Source organism: Macaca thibetana, chromosome 4, assembly GCF_024542745.1.
Source record: "Macaca thibetana thibetana isolate TM-01 chromosome 4, ASM2454274v1, whole genome shotgun sequence".
In the NCBI taxonomy this organism is placed as follows: Eukaryota; Metazoa; Chordata; class Mammalia; order Primates; family Cercopithecidae; genus Macaca; species Macaca thibetana.
Window position 1 is genome coordinate 161511706 of NC_065581.1, and position 26034 is coordinate 161537739.

Genomic DNA, 26034 nt, shown 5'->3' on the forward strand with positions numbered 1-26034 from the left:
GAGCCCCATGGCTACGTGTCGGGCCACGTGATGCCCACCCCGAAAGTCCCCCGTGAAGCAACAGGACGTTAAAAAAAATTTCTTTTCTGCGGGGTGGATGAGAGGTTCTGAAAAAACTATAGTAACGGGAGGCGAGGCGGAGGCAGCGCTGGCGCGTCCCGCTGGAATTCCTCCCGCCTGCCGCGCCAGCCCCAACCGCGCCCGAGCCCCGCGCCCCCCCGCGGCCGTCGGCCCCGCAACCCACACCCACCCGCCCCGGGCGCCCCGCACGGCGGCGACCCAGTCCCTGCGCCCAGGCCCGGGGCCGCCGAGCGCCGCCGCCCGTCACGCTCCCGTCGCCCCCGCCGCCCGCCCCGCCAGGGAGGCAGGGAGGAGGGGGCACGGCGCCGGCTGCTGCCCGGGTCGGGGGGCGTCGGGCAGCGGGAGCGCGCCGGCCGTGCCCCGCTAACGGCCGCCCTGCGCGGCCCCGCCCGCCGCCCACCCCCGGCCCTCCCCGCGCCTTCGCCCCTCCCCCCCCGCCGCTGCTGCCGCCGCCGCTGGCAGCGCCGCCTGAACTGAGGCGAACTCCGCCGCCAAGTGAGTGAGGAGGAGGAGGAGAAGGAGGAGGAGGAAGAGGAGGAGCGCAGTCAGAGCGCGGCGGCAGCGGCAGCGGCAGAGGCGCCGCGGCGGGGACCAGCCCAGAGAGACCCCCCGAGCCCGCGGCACAGGCGGCGGCGGCGCTGAGCGGGCGCGACCAGCCGAGTGAGCGGCGGCCCCGGCTCCTCCTCGTCCGGCGCCAGCGGCCCGCGCCCTGCGCCCGCACTCGGCCAGCCGAGACCCGCCTCCCGCCCGCCCGCCGGCCTCGTGAGGGACGCGCCGAGCCGGGCGGCCGAGAGCGGCGGCGGCTGGGAGCGCGTCGGGCCCGGGCGGAAAGTGCCTGCGGGGGGCGGGCGAGCGCGCGGTGCCGGCCGCCCCGGGGCTCGGCGCGGGAGCCAGAGCGGGAGCCGGCGCGGAGCGGGACGCCGGGTCCCGAGCGGCCCGCGGCCGGGGCTCGCCCCCGCCCCTCCCTCCTCTCCGGCGGCGGCGGCGGCGGCGGCGGCGGCGGCGGCGGGCGGAGTGAGCTGCGGAGCCTGGAATATGGTCGGGGAAATGGAAACGAAGGAGAAGCCGAAGCCCACCCCAGATTACCTGATGCAGCTGATGAACGACAAGAAGCTCATGAGCAGCCTGCCCAACTTCTGCGGGATCTTCAACCACCTCGAGCGGCTGCTGGACGAAGGTGAGCGTCTTCGGGGCCCCGGCCCCGGCCCGATCCCCGCCGGGGCGGCCCCTTTCCCTGCTTGGGATGGTGGGGAGGGCGGGAAGGTCACGGCCGGGCGGGACCGCGCGCCGGGGGGACTGGGAGGCCGGGAGGGCGCACAAAGGAGGCGCCGGGCCGGGCTTGCGGCGGCGGCGGGCGGGCGGGCCGGGGTGGACCCGCCGGGGCCGGACGCCCCCTGCCCGGCCCGGGACCCCGCGCCGCTGGCGCCCAAGTTTGTGCGCTGCGGAGGGCTGCGGGGCGAACCCTGCGGCCCCTCTGGCTTTGGCGGTCACATTTCCGAGAGGCCAGCGGGGGCTGCGCGGGCTCGGTGGTCCTCGCCAAGCCCTCCCGAGAGCAGGCCCACGCCGCGCCGCCGGCCTGGAGGACGCGCGTGTCCCCGGCGCGGGCCCCGCTCCTCTCCTCGACCTCCTGAGCTTGCTCTGCGCGGACCCCCGCTGCCCCGCGTTCGGGAGCTCTCCCTCTCCCATGAGGACTAAAGCGAGGTTTCGTGCTTGGGGAGTTGGTGCAGCTGGTAAATACTAAGTGGAAGTCAGAGTGGGGCTCGTTAGTTTAAAGAAATTCCATAGGAGACCGAAATGCTGGCGTAGCCGACAAGGAGGACGAAGTGACGGCGAAAAGCACTTTTTTCCCTTTTGTTTGGGGAAGCGAGAACTGTTAGGGAGTTGAACTTCACTTTTCGGGGGGGGGGGGGGGGGTGGAGTGCGAAATAACGCGATGACAGATCGGAGCGCAGCCTGAGTTAGGAAGAACTTGGGCGGAGGGTTTGCTCCCGGAGACGCAGCCGCCCGAGTTTGTAGGACAGGGAATCGAGACGTTTGGAAAGGGCGAAATAAAATTGAGCCGAAGTTTTCAAAAAGCTTTATGGAGCGCTGTGGGGAGCGAAGAATGACAAGAAGATTAATGTTGACCAACTCTGGAATTTCCTTAAGAAGTTCTCATAGCAGTATCTGGAGTATTAATTTCTAGTAGCTGTGGGTTTCTGTGGACGCCTAGAGAAAAAAATAAATGACCACAAAAAAGTGTTTCGAAAATCGACTAGCCAGGAGTTTTTTTTTTTTTTTTTTCCTGCTCAGAGGCATCACCGGAGGACTGTGTAAAGGAAACTGAAAACTTTAGGTTGAAGAGATGAGCAATGGAGTTTAGATTTTTCGCAAGAATTTCGAGATTTTAAAAATAGAGTCGGGGAACAGGAGTTTGAAGCTTGGGGAGTTGGAATGTCATTAGAGAACAAAAGGCCGGAAATGTTTCCATGATAAAAAGATGATTAAAGAAAAATCCCTGGAGTTTTATTGTCTTGAAAGTCAAAGAAACAACTTAAAAGTAGAAAATGGTTAGGTGTTACGGCTTTCTCGTCGTTTTGCTTCCATATGTTAAACATACAGCACTCACCAGCATTGAAATGGGCATTTTCCACTGTTGGAACAGCAAATCTGTTAATTTCAAGTTGCTCCAGAGAAAACTTGAGCTGTCCCTTTAAAGGGTTCTGCTTTTCCTGTTTGTGTTGGCATTTGAAAGATTGTGGAGGCAGAAAACTTTCTGGAATGTCAAAAAAAAAAAAAAAAAAATTGCTGGAACTCTTAAATTGAGTATTTCCAAATGTGAGCGCTAAGGGGCGCCAGTTATTTTTTAACCATGGAAATGTTTGGAACCAAATGTGTAACATACTCAGTAATCTGACCTATATTAAATTTAGTTGAAACTTAAATTATAGATTATTTGATTTGTCATGTGTTTTATAGTGTTTTCGAACATTGAAAACACTTTCCTTAAAATTATTAGCACAACTTCATGACGTTTCAAAAGTAACACTCTTAATATTTTCTCCTTGGCATATTTCGGTTAAGTTAAAGTTTTAGTAGTATTAGTAACAATTTCTGGTGAAAGTTTTTTTTCTTGAGTGCAGTTGTTTAGAAGGAATCCTTTATCGACGATAAAATGAAAATAGGCCTTGACAATATTTAGGGTTAATTAAAATTGTATTCTTGAAATGTTGAATTCAAAGACTATAGGAGATTCCAAAAATGTGAAAATACTTTCACCTTATGTATACTATTTAAAAAACTGCATACTTTTGAGTTTCTTTAGTTTTAAAAGGCTTCTTGTGCTTTTGTGTTGATCTAAAATCTCTAAATTTAGAGCTGATTCCTTGTTATCAAGTTTCCAACCTTAGGCTTTAATAATTTTTAATCTTTCAAATCCAGAAATGTTAATTATGTCATTATCTCTAACAAAGGCTTATTTCTCTCTGGTTGGAAATAGTTCTCATTTGCGTTTTAAATGTAGGAGATCACTATGATATCGCTTAGATAATGTTTGTTTCCCCTTCCCCTTTTAATGTGGTTTACTCCATCTCTCATCTTACTCTGTCTTTAGTTTTTGCCTTGTCAACTCCCCAGTGTAAAGATTGCTTCTGTATGACATATAGTATGTTTAAAATGGGCAATATAATGACAAGGAAGCTTGATTGTTTTTTATCAGACCAGTACAAACATGCAGGAAAAAGGGCTATTCCTTAGTGTGGAATAAGCTGCTTCCTGTAATTGTTAGTCTTATTATAAACTTAATTTGATTTAAGAAAAATATTGGTTTCTGAAGTCCATCACATTTTTTTTTCTAGATGATTTAATTGTGAAATTTGGCATCTTGTGCTTTACCCCTTTGTGGTTTGTCATTGTTCAAAACAAATTAATCATGACTTTTGTTTCTGGTTAGGCATTACTTTTTTGTTTTTTTGTTTTTTTTTGCCTATAATGCTTGGTCGAAAAATTACTTTTAAATCTAGATAAAATTTACTAAAAATTTTACTTTAGTGATTGGTTTAATGAAGTTAACATCGTATTTAGGGTAGATGTATTTTCTGATAATTAGGAATTTTAAATGAGATTTTAAATTTTTTATTTTAAAATATTTTTCAAAGAATAGGGTTTTAAAAAATTAACTTGTCAGCCTAAGAATTTCCATTTGGCTAGTTGCAAATTTGAGGATTAAGTGTGCTGGTTTTCCTAGTTAATCGATTAAGACTTGGATGTTTTAGAATAAGTATTTTAATTCCTTGCCAAGTTAACCTTTAGCCTGTATCTTGATTGTGGACAGTCCTTTTGTTTTACTGCTTGTTTTTGTTTTTGTTTTGTTTTTTGCTGTTGCTGGTGGTGGGGGTGTGTGTGCCAGCTCTTCCACTCAAGTATCTTCAACACGGTTGTTTGTTAAAGTTATGAATACGTATTGGGTTGGGCCCGTCATATAAAGGACATAAACTTGAGTTTGAAACCTTTTATTGAAGATAGAGATGATCATAGGATTACACATAAAACCTAGGTCTTAAACTGCTCTACCTTTAGAGAGAAATTTTTGACTGAACCCTTAGAGCAGTCAGTATATAGTTTTTTAAAAAACAAACTTTTTTTGTCATGAAAATGAAACAACAGTAGTTGAATGCAAATTGTTTTAATAAAGTTTTGTAATTTAGAATTGAGAAGGTGAAGAGTACAGTCAGACTTAGCAATCCTGTATTAGGGGAAAATGGAGAACTAGTATTTTTAAAGCAGATTTTGAGTTTTCAGTTTTTTAGATGGAGGAGGGGTTAAAGCTGCTGATATGGAAATAAAAAATGTATAATGAGGAAGGACAGTCTAAATCTTTTTATTGTGGATATCAGAAAAATTAGTGTGTGGCTCAGAAAAAGAGCAGATGCATTAGAATGCCTTATTACTGATTTGAAAAATACATTTTCATTTTCTGATGATCTTTTTGTGTTTATAATAAACTTTCTGTCTGACCTCAGTTTAGTTTGTACCCTGCCTGCTCCCTCTCCTTTAAATATATGAGTAAAAATATTTTGTTAAAACTTGCTTAAATAGTTGATATTTTTTCATGTTAATGTTTATTTTCACTTTGTTTGCCTTTGTTATTGGATGTATCATAAGATTTTCTTGCCATCATTTTTTTTTTCCTGAGAATTCATTTACAAAAGCTTTGACTTAAGAATTATGTGGTTGTTGGTATTGAGAGAACTTTTGCTATAGAGATTTCTTTAAAAAAGTTTTTCTTTTTGTCTGAAGAAGCAATTATTGTTGTCAGTAATCATCATCTGTAACAAACAGATTTTAAGGTGAAATAATCTCCTCTTTAGGATTTTGCTTTTGTACACAGCCCTTGAATTAGTTGTAGTAAGAAGGAAGCTACTATTTATAATCACTTCTTTCCATTATCTTTTCTCACCCAGGAGGTGTCAGCAGCTATATATTGGCAGTCATGGGAAAGATCAGTTGTATCATTATGGGTCATTTATTAGACTTTCATTCTGTACTTTTAAAGCTAAATTTCCCTGTAGGTGGAAGGTGTTTCCTTTGTAAACTGTATCCAGTTTGCATGTTTTGTAGTAAAAGTATCCGACTGTAACACAGTTGAGTTGATGGAAATAGGTCTCTTTGCTAGTCACATTGACTAGCGTATTTGGGATGAACACTTTTTCTTAAATGACTGAGAATGTCAAGTTAAATCAAGTTAATTTGACTTCTTAAATGCTTTATGCACATTATATTTCTGTTAATGCTTCACTAGTCACTGTCACTGTCCTGGAGCTGATTGAAATTGGTCAGTTTCTCATAAGAGCAAATGGTTTTTGGTTTCCTTTTTCAGGGAAATAGATTTCTGTGATGAAAGAAGTGAAGTATAATAAAATCCTCTTGCTTTGACCTGGCCTTCACTGAAGCATGATTCAGATTCTTTTTTTTTTTTGAGGCCAATATGCTTAGACATGTAAGGGCTTTTTTGTGTGTGTGGTTTTTTTTTCCCTTTTTTTTACAGTTTGGTTTGGTTTTTATATCAAGGGAATTACACCAGTGTGATCATAGGAGCAACTCTTTATAAACTGACTGGAACTACAGTTTAATTTACTTGAGAAATTCAGTGTAGCTAATACATGTGTTTGATTTATTTGTTTGATGTTGCAGTTGTAAGCAAAACTTGCTCTTCTCTGTTGGAGATGGAAAATGCTATGACATTGTGGGTTTTTGTTTGTTGATAACTTAAAAGGCAGCCCACTGAGCAAGTTTCTGCTATTGGTATGTCAGCTGTTATGAACATATCCAAGGTTCTATTTTAAGGCCATGGGATGGGGAGTGGTGAGTGGGCCTGTGTTAGGAGGTCACAGAGATATATACTAGCTTTTTATTTACATTATCAACGGGACTTCATTTTTTTCCTCCAATCCCTCCTCTATTTGACATTAAGACAGCTTAATGTGAATTTTAAGTGCAATAATGTGGTGTTTACCCTTAATGATAACTTTTAGGGAATATTTATACCCCTTTTGAAAATTGGCATATCAATTTTGGGCCCAAAATAGCTAGATTATTTGATGTTTTACAGTTATATTTTTACTTAACAGAGAAGCACAACTAACAATAAACTTTTATAGTGAATATAGTTTGTTATGTTAATGGGACTGTTAAGAAATTTGTTTATAACCTGAGTCTGTGTTAGGTACTCCCTTCTGTGGAGTGATCATTATAGTTAGCATTGGAATATTATTGCCTGTCTGCCCTCTTAAAATTACTTTCTTGAAGGTGCCTACCTTAGAGCCTGGCATACACTTCTCAGATGCTTGTTGAATTAAACATGTTACATCTTACCTCTTTTTTTGATTTCTAGTTTCTTAAAGATAGGGTATGTGCACATGGTTTGAAAAAATGAAAATCCAGAGGTGACATTAGAAGTAGTGTCTAATAATTTTAGGAAATGAAGCAGTTGTGTGATTGTTGATAGTTTTATGCCCTTAGAAGAAAAAACATTTGTATTTTTTCTTAAAAATAACTTTAAAAAATGTCATGTTATTTGTAGTACTTGCTGTCAAGGTGCTTAATGTTACTTTACTGTTATTATTGGGAAGGAGATTTAGAAAGATAAAATTGCTTTGCTTAAGCAGTATAGTTTCTTGTCAGTCCTTATACCAAAGGGTATCAGTTCATAAGCAGAGAAAAACTACCAGTGCTTATCTTAGCTCTTGGAAAATTTTGGCATTTATGGAATTACTTAGGTAAACTTTCCCCACCCTGTTAGTTACCCTTTTAAAAGTCCATATATATCTATATAGTTCTTGTACTCCATGCAGGACACAATAGATAGGAATGATTTCTTGTCCCTAGGTGCTGCTTTGGTGTGTTCAGGATAGACTGTATTTGAGTGACTTCAGTTTAAAAGGAAGCTGAGTATAATCATACGTAGCTGATTGTCATTTAACACAAATAGCTGTGTTTTTAAACATAGGTGTGTCTTTAAACAGTGCCATCACTTAGAAAACTGATAAATTGAAGCTTTCACTTAGCTGAAACTTAGTTCTTTTATTTCTTTTTTTCTTTCTTTTCTTTTTTTCCTTTTTTTTTTTTTTTTAGTCGGAGTTTCACTCTGTCACCCAGGCTGGAGTGCAATGGCGTGCTCTCGGCTCATTGCAACCTCCACCTCCTGGGTTCAAGCAGTTCTCCTCCCTCAGCCTCCTGAGTAGCTGAGATTACAGGCGCCCGCCAATTTTTTGTATTTTTAGTAGAGACAGGGTTTCATCATGTTGGCCAGACTGGTCTTGAACTCTTGACCCTGTGATCTGACCACCTCGGCCTCCCAGAGCGTTGGGATTACAGGCGTGAGCCACCACGTGTGGCCAGCTCTTTTATTTCTAAAATGTCTATTACTGTGTTTTAGCAGTAACAGTGTTTGAAAGTCTGTGATGAATTTTTAAAAAATATATTGCAGAATTGATTTATCTAGAATTCTTGTAATTAGCAAGAAAAGGACTGCACTTAATGTTTTCATCTTCAGTTTCTTGATGTGGAAACTAGTTTGAAAATCCAGCAATCCTACCAAGTCTAACAAAATATGTTCAAAAAGTTGCTTCATGTATTAGTCTAATATTTTTATAGAACTAAATTTTGAGGTTGGGGAAATGAATTGATTGTAAGATTTCGATCACATTATTTATTATAAGCAGAATGTGTCATACTCTGCTTAGCAGATAAACAGATATTGAAGTATCAGAAAGAACATCATTAGTCGGGTGTGGTGGCTTGTGCTTGTAACCCCAAGCTACTTGGGAGGCTAAGGTGCGAGGATTGCTTGAGCCTGGGAGGTCAAGGCTGCAGTGTTATGATCGTGCCACTGCACTCCACTTTGGGCAACGGTGGGACCCTCTCTTAAAAAAATAAAATAGAATAAAACATTGAAGTGCAGTTACATCCTTAAGTGGCTCCACATTATGGCCACAATGTAAGTAAAGGGCATGTGTGTGTAGGCATTTATATCTGTAAGTGGAGACATGCGGTGAATGTGAGCTGGGCTTTGTGAGTACTGGGGCTGGTTAAGTTCCAGCTGAGAAAGGTTTTCAAAATGATGAAATATCTGGTTGGCCCGGGGATTGAATAAGTAGCAGGCCTTAAGTAAGCACCTTGCTTTTGCTTTAGTGCAGGAGAGGTCATTGTGGAAACTGGACCTGATCTGGTCAGTAGCAAATCACTGGGGAGCCCTTGGCTTTTAAGCTGATTTTAGTTTGAAATACATAGGAAAAAGCAACAAAATAATAGTACATTTTAAGAGTAGAAGTAGGAAAATGCGTGGTAAAAAAACAAACATACAATTTTAAAATTTGAAACCGAGCCAGGCGAGGTGGCTCACGCCTGTAATCCCAGCACTTTGGGAGGCCGAGACAGGCGGATCACGAGGTCAGGATTTCGAAACCAGCCTGGCCAGTATGGTGAAACCCTGTCTCTACTAAAAATTAGCCAGGCATGGTAGTGTGTGCCTGTAGTCCCAGCTACTTGGGAGGCTGAAGCAGAAGAATTGCTTGAACCTGGGAGGCGGCGGTTGCAGGGAGGAGATTGTGTCACTGCACTCCAGCCTGAGCGACAGAGTGAGATTCCATCTCAAAAACAAATAAAATTTGGGACCTTTTCGTAAACTCTTCAATGTCATAGTTTTACAGGGTCTCAAAATTACCTTGCAGATTGTATCAGAGAATTGTGTTTTAGAGCTGCAGGTTTCCTGAGAGTTGGGGGCTTCTCATAGGTGCAGAGACTAAGACTTGAAGCGGTTGTGACTTGCCTGTGTCTCAGGACAAGTTAGCAGCAGAGCTGGAGCGAGACACTCACTTCTCCCCTCTGTTCCATTGTATGGCCTCTCCACAAGGGGAACTGGAGGGAAAAACCTGGAATATTTCCATGTGCTAAAAAGCTGCTGCTGTTGCCTCAAGTTGTGAAGGTAAAGAAGAAAAAGCAAATGGTTTTTTGCTAATTCTGTGATATGCTGGTTTTGAACAAATGATGGTCAAATTCTTCGAACTAGAATTCATTTTTAATGATAACTAATTAAAAGGCTAAAAGCGAGAAAGGCATTTTTAGAGAATTTCAGCTCATTCACTTCTTTGTAAGCAAATACTAGAGCCTCAGTTTTTTGAATAATGTAGTAAAAATTGTTGCTGCTATTATTTTTACTAACTACTGAAGAGGAAACATTTTTGATTCGGTGATTTAATAGAGAAGTATACTATTGCTAAGTGATTCAAGTCAGGAGTGTATACTTGTATCAGTTTTAGATCAGCCTGGGGTAAACAGCCCAGTAATATATCAGGTAGATAACTGGAGAGTGACACCCATGAGGTGGATGGTTATGAATTGAATGGAAACGGTGCTGCACCAAGTAGCCACCACATCATATTCCTGATGCCAGCATCTGGAGGATGATTGCTCATTTCAAATAATTCAAACAAATTAAACGTAATCCACAGTTCTTTGCTGTGTTACAGTAATTGTATCCCTTTGATATAGTTGTTACATGGCAGGTGAATACATTTTTTTAAGAAAAAAATTTCAAACTGGGATCGAAAAAATTACCCTGAAACTGCACCTAATTGTCTATTGTCGCTGATTCTACCGTGGTTGCAGTGATGCCCCATTATCATGAGAGTATTCAAGTTTTAACTCTGTGTGTGTGCGCATGCACATGCGTGAGCCAGCATAAAGATGAAATTTATGTTTTTGTGCATATGCTAATGAGACCCTGTGGTGAAGTGGTAAGCATTCTTGGACTGTAGACCTGGGATCTAATCATGACTCTACAATTAACTAGTTTGGCGATCTTGGGCGAGATAACTAATCTCTCTGAACCTCAAGCTTCTTCATCTGTGAATGAAATTATTAACTGCCCTGCCAACCTGAAATCCAAATACTCTGAAGTTGATGGGTATTCAGAAGAGCCTCTCATACTATAAAGTAGCAGCATCACCTGCTTGCTTTTTTTTTTTTTTTTTTTTTTTTTAAAGTCTTGCTCTGTCGCCCGGGCGCTGGATCTTGGCTCACTACAACCTCTGTCTCCCAGGTTCAAGCGATTCTCCTGCCTCAGCCTCCCCAGTAGCTGGGATTATAGGTGCACACCTCCACACCTGGCTAATTGCTGTATTTTTAGTAGAGACAGGGTTTCACCATGTTATCCAGGATGGTCTCAAACTCCTGACCTCAGGTAATATGCCTGCCTCAGCCTCCCAAAGAGCTGGGATTACAGGTGTTAGCCACTGCCCCCGGCCTGTATCATCTGCTGTCTATCAACATTTTAGAATTGTTTATGATAGGGTAAACAATTAGATAAGCAAAGCAGCTTTTAGAGGATGAGAAAAGAAAAAGAAAGGTAATGTATCCATGTAGGTTCAGCTAGTTTTTATGTGCATGAGAATCACTACTAACACTCTGGTAGTTTAGAGGATGTCACTTTGAGCTGAACTATCTAGTTATGTTTATTTGAGAAGTGGAACCTGAGTTGGTATTAACAGTTAGTATGATTTAATGAGGTGATTGGGAAGGTGGAGGATGTTCCAGGAGAAGGGAAGGTACAGCAGTGCCAGCACCATGGTGATGGGCAAGGCTTAGGAAATAGGTACGGATTTAGTTAGTTGAAATGGCAAATGCATAGATAGAAGTAGTGGGAATTAAGAGAGACTACAGAAAGCAGACCAGGTTAGGGCTAGATTGTGATGGGCCTTGAAGGCCAGAATACATAGTCTGAATTTTATTCTGAAGGTTGTAGGGAATCTTTAAGGCTTGGATTATTTGGGGGTGTCAGAATGAACTCTTTGTGCATAAACTGAGAATGTGTAGAATATATATGGGTTTAAAATAGACATTGGATGAAGTGTGAGGAGTCAAACTATTATATATGTGGTTAACCCATTAGGAAAATTTTTTGAATAGTGATATTTTCTCAAAATAGTATTAATAAAAATATTTATATTGAGTGTTCTGTATTTTAAACTCTAAAGATTTTTTAAAGTGTGTTTTAACTAGAAACAAGTCTTTCTTTTCCTTACCTACAGATTAGTGTATTCATTCTGAAAGATGGAGAACATGTGGGGCTCATTTGTTTAGCTGTCAGCCCAATTTTTAGTTAGAGAATTGAGCTTTCATTTCTATATGAGCTAAAGACAATTGAAGAGACTCTTGGAGAGAATCTTTGGAGTTCTTGAATTAATTTGCCTTGAAGAAAATTTTGTCCCAGTTTCAGAGATGATTAAATATGTTTTACCAAGTTCGATGTGGACTTAAAATTTAATTGTATTAATTTTTGTATTTAGTTATTTTAAGTAAATGAGAGATATCTTGACATTCTATCCGAAGAGAGATACATATTTGTGTATCTTTAAAAATTAACACTTCCCTACATAATGACATTACACTGAACAGGATGGGTTAATCCTACAGATGATGTAATAACCAGTCCATATTCAGATTTCTCTAGTGGATCCACAGATATTCTTTATAGCTGGATTGTCCAAACCAGAATCTTACTCAACACCACTCGTTAAATCTGGTTGTTACACTTTTTTAAATCTAGAACCATCTCTTTTTTTTTTTTTTTTTTTAAATGGCATTGATTTAACTTGTTTAGGACTTTTTCCTTTATGCGCTATGTATCTATTACATTGGAAGCTAGATCTAAAGTAGGTTCAAGTATAGCATCTTCCACTAGAGGACGTCATAGGTGCTGCTGTGTACTTTATGTTATATCACATCAGGAGGCACAGTAACTGGTTCTGCCTTCAGAGAAGGAAAGATTGATAGCTGGATTAGAGTGGTGATAGATGAATCCTTGTACTTTAAAGGTCGTTTTTTTGTTTTTTTCCCTCTTGGAACCAGAAGGTGCCCCATCAACGAAGGGTGCCCCATCAACATTCACACCATGGTTTTAACCAGTTTTTTGCCTGAATCAGTTTCATTAGAGCTTGCACCATGATGATATTTTAATTCAGCCATTCTTTCTGCAATTACTTGGCATCCTTTGAAAGGTACAGCTTTCTCACACCAACACGGAAATACATTGCTGTTTTGGAGTAAGTTTCTAATAGGGCAAGCTGGATATATGCTGCTGTTTATTATTATTTGGTTCTCAAAGTAAAGTGTTGGTTTGCTGGCTGCCTCAAATGGAGACCAATGAATTTTTTCTCTTTTTTCTAGTCATCATTGTAGACTCATGGATTTCATAGATTCAATGTACTTAAGTCAACTATAATTAATTTTGATGTTAAAATTATTACAGCTTTAGCCATTGATAATTAAACTGGCTTCTGTGTCTGTTGAACTCCTACTTGCTTTCTGGGGCAACGTTATGCCCCAGGCTCCCCTTGTGCCTTGCCTGCCTTGCCTGTTCTGGAGCTAGACTTGGCCATTTCTCCAATAGGATTGGTATGAAATACATGAATTTAGATGTTAAACATGTTCATTACTCTCAGAATGTGATTACTTCTGAGCCATTTTCTATGGACAATATTGATTTTAAAATTCGTTCATTTTTATATTTTCAATTCAATTTTAACATTGTTAATTTTATAGTCATGTCTTTATTTTTTTTTGCCGACCACAGCTAAACTAATGTTGTTCTTGATGGTGACATACTTATTTGTTTTATTCTACGATATTAAGGAAAATACTTTCAAAATAACAAAATTAATAATATTACTAATAGTAAAACTATCTTAAAAATTTTTTTTTAAATTTGTTTTAGACATGTTACCAATAATAGATATAGCCAGTGACCCATTCTTCTGGTTGATGACAATTATTTTCCTTTTTTTTGGTGGGGGGACCCTCATTCTGTGTATACCAAGTTTTAATTTCTACTAAATCTTATTTTTGACTTTTTGATGCTGTCATTTATTAGCTGTGTTCTTTTGTTGTACTTACTGCTTCTACTAGCTTTTACCTTATGCTCAGCAGAAATGGAAAATACAAATATGTTTTAAAGTCAGGTGCATGCGTGTGTGTGTGTGTGTTATGGCAATGTGATCCAGAAAGATAACTTATAAGGAGATGGTTGTTTATACTAATGCTTTGTATCTTAAGCACGAAGGGTAGGGAAAAAAGAATATGACAGGCAAGATGTTTCAGTTGAGCGAATTCTTCTGAATAGTATCAGTAAAAGAATATAGATAGATATTTAAAGCTTTTAAAGTCATATGAAGTGGGGGAGACCTCATAGGTAGAACCTAAGTCTTAAAATTGTATTTCTTAGTAGTTGCAAAATCTCTACTGCAAACTTGTTGTCATTAAGAACTTTTAGTAGTAAGGAACTTATGTTCCAGCAGATGGGGATATTAGTACACAAAAGAGAGCACTTAGTGATTAAAATGTGTTGAGAAATAACCCTTTTGCCAGAATAGGAAAATGTTCTTTAAATTGTAGGGGAAGAGTTGCTCAGGAATATGACAAATAACAGTTACTGAATGGAATATTTTGATTGGCATGTGAAAAAGTTGTGATAGTTCTTTAAAGAACGTGTCTCTTTAAGAGACTATATGTTGGTATGTTGACCGTATTAAATGTAACAAACTAGTTTAGGACATCAGATTCATTGCAGCTATTTTCCGAAATAGTTTCTGCCTTTACAGCTCAGTTGTTTGAAAGGTTTTTATTTTGGTGGGTGACTGAGTCACTTACATTGAGAGGTATCCTGTTTGTACGTTTTCTGTGTAATTATAAAGTCTTTAACCAGGCAGTTTATTTGTTTATTAAAATAAATCAAGAAAATGTGTCATAGTTTACTATATGTTATATGAAGAGAAAGTTCTTTTGGGGATCATAGTTTTATCATAGTAATAAAAAATTATCAGCAGTAGAAAGATAATCTTATCTCACTTTTTATTATAGTTTATAGCATTACGACATACTTTGTTAGTTTTTTTGGTAGGTAAATACTACATAGATTGCTTTAACATATGCTTTGCAATTGTTGAAGAAATACTGCTCGTTTAAGTTCCTTCTTAGATGTGATTCAGACGTGTACTTTTATTTAGTGTATTTAAGTTATATTTTCCTAGTTCAGTTATATTGAGCTTCTTTTTTTTTGCAACTGTCAAGGCAATTTAAAATACTCTTGCCTTCAATGACTTGAAATTGAACTCTGTACAGGAGAGAATTTGTCTTGTTTCTATATAGAGAACCAGGGAGGAAGAGATTGACTTTGCCACCTTTGTAACTGATAATAATTTGCATTTTAGTCCCTGCTCTCTAGCCCCACGTTTTTCCTTTTCTGTTATTCCCAAAATGTAGAGAATTGGAGATTGAGCCACACATTTTCAGTTCATCTTTGGTGGTAGCATGATTTGTAACTTCTTTCAGTCCTGGGAGAGGCAGTGGTGAGGGCACAGAGATAGTGTATAGCACCTTGTCTTTGAACCTTAATGGGAATTACTTCTTTTCAGGGAAATATAGTGATGGCCAATTTTGTTTGTACATTTTAAGATTGTTTCTTATAGTTGTTAGAGAGTATGAGAAGCTTGAATTTCTTTCAGTAATCCTAAAAAACTGTTATAAATAACTTCACATTTATCGTAAGACATATTCCTTATCTCATTGGGAAAAACTAAAATGTATCAATTAAAAAGTTAAAAGTGCTCATCATTCACTGATAGCTGCTCTTAGTATTTCCTTCTGGTCCCCCCAACCAGTGTTTATGGATGTAGCAAAATTGAAATTACGGGTTTTTAAAAAAAATTACATCATGAGCATTTTTCCTTGCCCTTTGATATTCTTTGCAGATATAATGTTTATAGTAATATATTTCATGCTGTCGGAGGTATATTATAGTTTACTTAACTAATCTGTTGGACATGCCACTTTGCTTTTAGGAAATGTGTGTAATGATAGCATTAAGTGGCTTCAGAAGTTACTTTTTTAAAAGCCTTGAGTTACAAAGTATTGTAACTGGGCATTATGAATACCAAACTCTTATTTTTGCAATGCAGTTAATCTGAAATAAGCATTTTATGTTGCATTGCAGTAGAAAATGGTTGTTAGGATGCAACATGTGATTTTTGAATAATGTTAGAATTGCATATTTCACATATTAGTTTTTAGTGATTTAACATACTTAATTGAAACTTTTCTATTCTAGGCTATTTGGTTGTATGCTATTAATATGTGTGGGATGTTATGAGGGGTACACTAAAGCTTCAAGTTCATTTCTTCAAGTTATGTCAGTAGTTGTAAAGAGTGTAAAAGTAAAAGTAACAAAGGAAATATAAACATACCAAGAAGACTAAAGACTGGTGCTGAAGAGGGTGCTTTAGGCTGAGGAGGCTATGGAAAGTTTCAGTAGAAGAAGTAAAATGTCACCTGGCTCTTGAAGGACAGATAGGATTGAAGTAGAGAACAGGTAAGGGAGTGGTGTTCTACACACAGGGAACAGTGTTCTTGAATGTGGGAACATTCTGAGTAGGGAGATAAATAATTCTCTGTTAGAGCTTTTTATACCTTTTGTCTTAGCGTTTTCCTTTATCTGCCTCCATATTTTTGTTTTTAGTCCAGGTTTTCTTATCTCTGTCCTGTACAGGCATTACATTATAGAGTGGTGTATTAATGTGGGAGATTGCTGTGTTTGCTGCTGTCCTTCCCTTCCCTTCCCTTCACTTTCAGATGTTACTTTTTCTTGACTTTGACTCTCGTGCTTCTTTAGTTTTTTGGAGAAGAGGGGTATCTTACTGCCTAACTTTTTATTTTAGCTATTGTTTATCTATAGGCTTAATTTGGCTTTTTATTTTTTTGTTTGCCTAGTGCATTTGGATTTTACTTAGCTTTTATTATGAAGCCATGTGTTTCAGTTTTTTTCTGTATGTGTAGGTGATTGTATGGTCTTATGAATTGATCCAGGAGCATGGAGGAAGAGGTACATCTGGATTAGTGAGTGTGTGAATTCTTGAGCTGATGGGTCTAAGCTCTAAAGGATAGATTAGTTGCCAGCATATTCTGGTCTAGATAGTATGGCATAGTTTTTACCAGTATGCCTTCTTTTCTCCGTCTTCCCAGTTTGCTTTTTACTCTGATGGCTTGAAAAAGCATAGGTTAGGTTGGAAGTGAGAGAACAAAACCTGCTAATTTAACTCTGAACAAGGGAGGCTTGAGGTTAATGTTTGAAAAGTGTGTTCCATGGAATACTGGTTTCCTGAGGTAGTCTGAGAAAAGAAGGGTTCTGTAGTCCAGGAAGTTCTGTACACTCCTTCCATGAATTCAGAATGTGTTGCCATGTTAGGTCTCCAGGATTTGCAGTCAAGAAAGTTAACTTGGTTTAACTGAGCATTTTCTGAAATTACTTGGTTTTTCTTTCTTTTCTTCTTGGTACTAGTTTTGAGGATACGTTATGGGAAATTTTAGGGGATTGTTAAAGACCTGTGGATCCTTGGGTCTTATTAATTTAATTCTGTTTTGTTGCTTGAAATATCTACCCAGGGTATTTTAAACTCTTCCTCCAAATAAGAATATAATCAAGCATCTAATGCACAGTCATATTATCAGTAAATTGAGGTTAAACTAAAGAGAGTCTCTCCTAGGTAGTGTCCATTAGCATTTTCCAGCAGGGTGAATCTAGATTTAGGAACAGTTCACTGTATATTTGCCTAAGGTTTTCACTGTCCGTGTTTTACACAATATGAATAATTTAAAATCCTTTTTTTTTTTTTTTTTTTTTTTTTAAAGAGATGGGGTTTCACCCTTTCTAGACGAGAGTGCAGTGGTGCTATCATAGCTCACTGCATCCTCTAACTCCTGGGCAAAAGCGACCCTCCTGCCTCAGCCTCCAGAGAGGTAGGATTGCAGGGGTGAGCCATCACACCTGGATAATTAAAACAGTGTTTTTTGTTTTGGTTTTTTTTTTTTTTTTTTTTTTTGTAAGAGACAGGGTCTCCTGATACTGCCCAGCCTGGTCTTAAACTTAAGTCCTCAAGTGATCCTCCTGTGTCAGGTGTCAGCCAGTAATTTAAAATGTTTTGTTGGAGTAGTCTCTTTATTTCCCCACTTCCTTATAGATCTGAGTCATTTGCTTTGGAATAGTATGATAAAAGTGTAAGATAAAGGATTGCTAGACTAATATTTAGACATGTTTGTGTTGATGTTCTGTACAGGTTGTAGTTTTATAGGCTAGAATAGACTAAATTTTGATTGGTGATTAGTTGACAAGTGTCTGAAAAGACTTTATGTTGTTCTTTTGTAAATCTTGAGTAAAAGAAAATAACCAAATGGGGTAGTGAGTAGAGAGATAAATGAATCTCTTAAGAGAATGATAGTAATAAACGCAGGTGGAAGTAAGATCAGAATTAGAAAATCTTAGATTTGTTTTAGGTTATAGGAAAATTGATTTATTTTACACGTTGGTAAAAGGCACAAGAGGCTTCTTTTTCACATTTTACTTTCATCAAAGTGAAACTTTTTTATTTGATTTTTAAATTGGACCACATTAACTGAATGTCATAGGATATGTCATAGTGACATTGTTTAGTTACATGGTAACTGCAGATAGGTCTCAAGTTGACCACATTTGAATATTACATATTACTTTGTGGCTATTTAAAGACAGATGGCTTGAAGCCTGAGACGGGGGAAAGAGTGAAAGTATAGGAGCAAGTGGTGGTAATTTAAGAAGATCCTCAAGTAGAAGTCTGATTTTGTGATTTCAGAGTCTCTTTGATTGTTAATGTTACTATTATTAAATAACAGGTACATATATTCTAACAGTATAAATATGAACCAGAAAAATAAAAATGAACCACAGGCTGGGCGCGGTGGCTCACACCTGTAATCCCAGCATTTTGGGAGACTGAGGTGGGCGGATCATGAGGTCAGGAGTTTGAGGCCAACTTGGCCAACATAGTGAAACCCTGTTTCTACTAAAAACACAAAAATTAGGTGGTGGGCACCTGTAGTCCCAGCTACTGGGGAGGCTGAGGCGGGAGAATCACCTGAACCCGGGAGGTGGAGGTTGCAGTGAGCTGAGACCACGCCATTCCACTCCAGCCTGGGCAACAGAGTGAGGCTCCGTCTCAAAAATAAAGAATGAACCACAAAAGGTAGCATGTCTTGAACTTTTGAAATGCTATCTATGAGGATAAACATTTTGTTATGAACTTAAAACATGTACGTACACATTTATGTAACTCTACAATTCAAAGTTTCGTGAAATAATACTTGTCTGTACTACCTATTATGCAGTATAGTATTTTTCTATTCTATTTCATTTTTAAAAAGGTTGGTTGTGATTGATAATGTTGATTTAGTGGCTTGTGTGCTGTATAGTCTTAGCAAAACTGATGTTGACTCCTGCTGTAATTTAGTTTTCAACAAACTTTTTTTTTTTTTAAATCCAGCACTTCGCTGGGTGCTAAGGGGATACAGAGATGAGTAAGACATAGTCTAGTGCTCAAGGAGCCTCACAATGGTATGGAGAGTGATGAAAATAAGAAGCTGCAATGTTGTAACTGCTCTAACAGAGGCATGCCCAGCCTGAGAATGGAAGGGACCACATCATTTCCTAGCAGGAAGATGGCAGTTTCTTCTAGGTTCGCAGATTACCGCATATAATCTGATAATCCCTCTTATGACGGGCTTACCTTGTTGGGAAAGTTAGTTTTTTACCTAGATTTTGTAAAAACTGAACAAATCAGGTTTACTTGAAAATAAAATATGTTTGAACTTTTAGCTTACTGGACAAGTTTGTTAAAAAATAAATATTAATCCTGGCACTTTGGGAGGCTGAGGCAGGCAGATCACGAGGTCAGGAGATAGAGACCATCCTGACTAACACAGTGAAACCCCATCTCTACTAAAAATATAAAAAATTAGCCAGGCGTGGTGGCAGGCACCTGTAGTCCCAGCTACTCGGGAGGTTGAGGCAGGAGAATGGCATGAACCCGGGAGGTGGAGCTTGCAGTGAGCCAAGATCACGCCACTGCGCTCTAGCCTGGGCAACAGTGTGAAACTCCATCTCCAGTCAATCAATCAATCAATAAAATGTTAATTATATAGGTAATCTTTAATAAAATTAAATTTTACAAATGAGTAATATTTTCCTAAATATGTCATAGGAACTAGCTTTAATATTATTATTGGAGAAGTACTTTTTTCCTGACTTTTCCCCCCCTCAGTATTGTGACTTGTTAAGAAAGGTAAAGTCAGATAGAAGTTTAATATAAAAATGTATTTGATTATTTACACAGATGGTAAATTAAACTGTAAAATAAACCATTAACTTTTAAATAATGGAATAAAAGATGGATACTTCATTATCCAACACTTAAAAATGATTTTTTTTTTAAATTGCAACTTGAGTATATTCTGTACATTGATTTATCCCCCCACGGCAAATTCACAATAATACTGAATCTAGAATTTAGTAAATTAGTTGCATATTATCCAAAAAACATAAAGCATGACATTTCTATAGAATTTAGTTTCTGTAAGTTACACAATTGTTACAGATTTCTCCTGTGAAGGATAGGTTACTACATCAGGTTGAAGAAGCTAATGTTGGAGTGAATGTGGTGGCTGCCTTAGAATGATTTTGTCAGTAGCAGTGAAAAATGTTTTCCTTATAGTTCTTGTGCAGCAGGCCATGGAGTAAAGCACATTTTTATAATAAAGGTGATGAATTTAATCGCAAACTGGCAGCCAAATGGAAATTGCAGACCTTGATACTGGGAGAAAATTGCCTATAAAGCAACTCTTGAGAGAACAGGCTTTAAATTTATCCACCCATTTCGACATTGAGGAGAACATTGGAATCATAGGATATTTTGCTTGGCCTGCTTAGTTCAGATGAATGACACTTGAGTATTCTATTTAAGTGTTAGAGATGGTTTAAAGTTAAATTTTATACATATTAAAGCCTTTAGCACATGCATTTTGTATTTTATAAAGTATTTAAAAATTTGCTGGTTTTTAATATTTTAGTAGATGATATGCCTAATGAAATCCATTTGCCATGTTTCTAGTCACATGCCATGTATTTCATGTTTCTGCTGTGTATATGAGGAACTGCATTCTTAAAATGTGGGCTTATAATTAACACACTAGTGACAGAATGTTTGTCATATAAATGATCAGTCTTTACTATTTTCTATTGTATTTAAGCCATTTATATTATAATATTTAAACACAGAATGGTAGAAAATTTCTATTATGGGAAAATCTGGATTTTTGTCATTTTTTACTCCAAGTGACTAATGTTTGTAATTTCTTAGGAATAACCAAACCCTTGATTCAGTACACACTATTTAAAGTGTTTAATCCAGAATTTAGGTGCATTGTAGTGTGTATTTTGAGATGCCTGTTCTCTCCCACAGTATACATGCTTGTTAACAGATAGCTGATGTCCAAATTCAGAGAATTATTTGTGGCTATTGGAAACATTTACCCATCCAAGCAAGGTAAATGTTTAAAATGTAAAAATGCTGATGTAAAATATAAAAATAACATTTCTCATTATACTTATTGAAACTACTTGGGTTTAAAGGGCAAGAAGTGTTACTTCTAGAAGGTTATTAGATTTTGCTTCCATACATAACCCTGATTCCTTTGACTGTATTTTTGGGCAACATGGTACATTACGTAAAAAGGGTATAGCTGTGGTAAATCTTTGTTCTCTTTAGGTATAGAATTGTGGAAGTGTTTAGTTTAAAGCAAGTATGAAAGCTTAGTATTTTGATGGAGGAAGCAAGAAAAACGTTTTACAAATTCTCTATTCAGGGAACAACTTATTGAGGTGGTCATGAGACTGAAGGTATGAAAAGGAAGAAGAGGCCAGGTGCGGTGACTGACACCTGTAATCCCAGCACTTTGGGAGGCCGAGGTGGGCAGATCACTTGAGGCTAGGAGTTCAAGACCAGCCAGGCCAACATGGTGAAACTCCATCTCTACTAAAACTACAGAAATTAGCTGGGCGTGGTGGTGCGTGCCTGTAGCAGGAGAATCTTTTGAACCTGGGAGGCCGAGGTTGCAGTGAGCCAAGATCATGCCATTGCTTTCCAGCCTGGGCGACAGAGCCAGACTCCATCTCCATTAAAAAAAAAAAAAAAAGGAAGAAGAAATAGAAGTGTTCCTTTTCTTGCTAAAGCAAGAACCAGTAAATTGTATCTTTTTCATTGAAAGTAGTTCCATCTAAATTACTTTAAGAGCTAGACTTTGGAGAATGATTACATTCATAGGAAAAGAGCATGTAATGTGGAAGATACATTTGAATGTTTAGCCATCTCTAAATTTGCATCAAAAGGAGAGTTCAAAATAAATCAACTCTTTTATTCCCTTATTGGTGACATAGATACTTGGTCATTTGTTTTATTTGGCTAAAGGAAGCTGTGGCAAGTTGAGAATTCAGAGGTAAAACCTTTGTGAGAGAGATGTAGTTTAATTATTTTAACTCTAATTCTCCTGATCCAGGAAAGCTTTATTTTTACTTTCAGATGAAAACTAAAATTTGTTATGAAGCTTATTCTATATATTCTATATAAGCTAGAATACATATTTTACATATTCTATATAAGCTAGAATAAGCTTCATGTTACGCATTATATACATTGTATATGTAAGCTATATATGTATATAATTTAAATGATATAAGTGGTGTATGTGTATGTATAGTACTTATCTTAAAATTTTACTGTTTTTCTAGTGTATTGATTATGAAAGTATAATTAGCTGAATAATTTGTTTATGAGATGATACTAAATTCAGTTCCCATAGATACTGGTGGTGATTTACTTTTTAGAAAGAGTTTTTCTTGTTACATGCTTAAATCCACACCCGAAATGTAGCCATAATTTAGTTCAAGATTGTTTATGCCAGCGTCTGAAAAACACCTGAATTGAGATTTTTGAGTGGTTGTGAATGGATTTTAGAATCGTGTGTTGAACAGTTCCATCACTAAATTAGCCATAGTAATGTTGCTGTTTCACATTGACAGTTTCAGATGTGCTGCTTTTCAAATTTTTGTTTTTGTTTAGATAACTATTTTAGGGTTTGAGTTACAGTTATGCGAGTTTACATTACAGTAATGCAAATATACATTCTGAATTTATGCCAATATGTATTAGAAGCTAAAATGCCCTCCCCTCCCATCTCTGTTCCCATCTCTGTATCCCTCAAATTATTCATTTGAGGTTAAACTAATTTTAAACTCCGGAAAAGTGGTTAAGCCAAAAAAGGTCAGATCCTGGAAGCAAAAGTTCTGACCTTTTAAAAAGAGTGTTGGAAAAGTATTTGACGGTCATTTTCATAAGCTAAATGTACTGTGAGGTTTGTGTTTGAGTAGCTTTTAAGGTTTTCTGGATTATATGGTCGAATTTTAAGGAGGAACTTAGGAAAAATGAGTTGGAAAAGTTAAGCTGTTACATTCTACCTTCCTTTTACTATGTATAGTAAATCTACACGTGAGAAGTAATTTGCAAACAGCATTTGTTAAGTGTCTTTTCTAAGTATTCTTTATGCCTACAAAGTCTGGGAAAAGACCATTTTCAGATTTCAGATAAATAATTATCAGATCAGTAGATATTATCTTTCAGATCTGTCAGAACACAGTATTTCCAGAATATATAATTTTACATCACCATCATCATTTATAATGATACTGATGACCAGTACTATTATTTTAAAGAGAAAGATATGTATACACACACACACACACACACACACACACACACACACACACACAGAGTCATGCGTTGCTTAAAGACAGTGATAGATTCTGATAAATGCATCATTATGCTATTTCCTTCTTTTGCGAACGTCATAGGGTGTACTTGCATAAATCTAGATGGTATAGCCTACTACACACCTCAGCTATATGGTACAGCCTTTTTTGTTCCCAGGCTGCAAACCTGTACAGCATGCTACTGTACTGAATACTGTAGGCAGTTATAACACAATGGTATTTGTGTAAACATAGAAACATTCTGAAGATAGAAAAGGTACAGTAAAAATATGGTATAAAAGATGAAAAATGGTATACTTGTATAAAGCACTTACCATAAATGGGGCTTGCAGGACTGGAAGTTGCTCTGGGTGAGTCAGTGAGTGAGTGGTGAGTGAATGTGTGAAAGTCCTAGGATACTACTGTGGATGTAATAAACATTGTATTCTTAGGCTGCACTGAATTTATACAAGATATTTTTCTTCAGTAATAAATTAACCTTAGCTTACTATAACTTTATAAACTTTTAAAATTTTTAAACGTTTGACTACAATTACAGCTTAAAACAAAAATACATTATACAATTGTACAAAAATATTTTCTTTATATCCTTATTCTATAAGCTCTTTTCTGTTTTTAAAGTTTTCTATTTAATTTTTACTTCTTAGACCTTTCTGTTGAAGACAAACATGCACAATAACCTAGGCCTACACGGGTTCAGATCATCAGTTTCATCTTCTTTCACCTCTACAGCTTGGCCCACTGCCAGGTCTTCATGGACAAGGGCCATGTTGGTTACCAGTGTGTCTCCAGTACAGTGTCTGATACCATAGAAAGATAGGAACAGTTGTATTAATAATAACCGATTCTTGAGCATCTATTATGTGCCAGACACCTACAAATATTTGTTGTTCAAGTGAAAGAGTTTATTTTATCAAACTCAGAAGTTTCACTCTAGAATAATCCTTTTTAACTGCTGACTTCAGTTGGTCCACCTGTTTTGGCCTCCCAAAGTGTTGGGATTACAGGCGTGAGCCACCACGCCCTGCTGAATAATCCTTTTTTTTTTTTTTGAAACAGAGTTTCACTCTGTTGCCCAGGCTGTAGTACAGTGACTTGGCTCACTGCAACCTCTGTCTCCAGGGTGCAAGCAATTCTCATGTCTCAGCCTCCTGAGTAGCAGGTATTACGAGTGTGTGCCACCATGCCCAGCTAATTTGTGTATTTTTGGTAAAGATGGGGTTTTGCCATGTTGGCTGGGCTGATCTCAAACTCCTGACCTCAAGTGATCTGCCTGCTTTGGCCTCCCAAAGTGCTGGAATTACAGATGTGAGCTACTGCGCCTGGCCTAGAATAATCTTAGAAGTCCTCATGGATGAGTAAATATGGATGGTGAAAAGCTTAAATGAGAATGTCTTGTCTGATTTTCATTCCACTTTTAATTTGAATATACCATTTCCTTTCCCCCCTCATTGTATATGTCTCTACTTTTTTGTTCTTTTCTTTATTCATAGTTCTAATTTCTACTCACTGCCCCATCTTTTCCCTTTTCTCTATCTAGCTCTTACCATCTGTCATCACTGTTTTTCCCACTATCATGATCACTCACTCTAGCAGCAACCAAATTTAACTTTGGGGATGGAGCAGTAGTACTGGAGAGGCCAAATGGTATGAGTAAAATAATACAGCTTTTGGAGTCAGAGCTAGATTTTCATCTTTATGTGGTCTTTGGTGAAAGTACTTAATCCCCAAATCTGTCTTTCCTAACTATGAAATGAAGGTGAAAATACTACTTACCTGTAAGGGAATCTACCTGATCATACTGTAATAAAATGCTGACTTCCACCACAGAGTTCTTGGGGAGGCTCTTTACGTGGAAAGATGTTAGACTTCATTATTCTGAATTCTGGATTTGTATCTCCTAGCCATATAGACTGAATGACCATAGAATCCAACATAATGCTTTTAATATTGGCATAACTTCCTTATTTTAAGTTATAGGATGATTATGAGATATAGAAACTCAATAAAAGGTAAAATTATTCTTTGTGTCGTGAAGTATGTTTAGAGGTTTCTTTTAAGAGGTCATATTTTGCTACTCTGCTTCAACGATAGTTGTTGTTCATTTAGTTGTTATAGAACTGGGACCATGTCTGTATTTGCACATGACTATATTCCTAGGGCCTTGGCCAGTGCCTAGTACATAGTAGGTGTAAAATACATAGTTGTTGAATGCATATATGAAAAAATCATTATATTGTATCATTGATAAGACAGTCTTTTTTAAACACAGGTTATACTTTCTTCAGGTCAGTTCGATTTTGTTAAGTTTTTCTTTTAGGAAATTAAAAAGCTTTTATTATATTCTGAACGTATTTTTACTAAATATACTTTGAGTACAGGGTTAATCAGGACTGTGCTGGCTGTGAGTATAGGGTTATGATAAAGCTCAGTACGAGTGGATGATTGCAGTCCTTTTGTGCAATCCTGGCAGGAGCAGCCTTTTCCTTATTGGCTAGGTTTTTTTTCTTAAAGTCAAGACTAATCATATATTTAGATGCCTGTACATTTTATTTTCTCATCTGAGGTAAGATACACTAGAAGAATGTAGCATTGATGTAATGAACATGTTATTAGCAAAGTGTTCTAAACTTCACGTGTCCAGAATAGAGAGGCCAAGCCATTTGCAGAAGAGCACTGTGCATTTATATTACTTTAAAGGGAAGAGGAGGAGTAAGCTAGCTAGAATTGTCGAG

At 38.4% G+C, this 26034-nt stretch overlaps 1 protein-coding gene across 6 annotated transcripts in view; it reads left to right on the forward strand.

Annotated features, from left to right (window-relative positions):
- Positions 1-525: 525 nt before the first annotated feature.
- Positions 526-26034, forward strand: part of QKI (QKI, KH domain containing RNA binding) — a 163016-nt gene continuing 137507 nt past the window's right edge. For all 6 annotated transcript variants that reach the window (XM_050789301.1, XM_050789302.1, XM_050789303.1 and 3 more), the window contains exon 1: positions 526-1258. In XM_050789301.1, coding sequence (XP_050645258.1) covers positions 1117-1258 — 142 coding nt within the window. In that variant the 5' untranslated portion in view covers positions 526-1116. The remainder of the gene's footprint in view (positions 1259-26034) is intronic.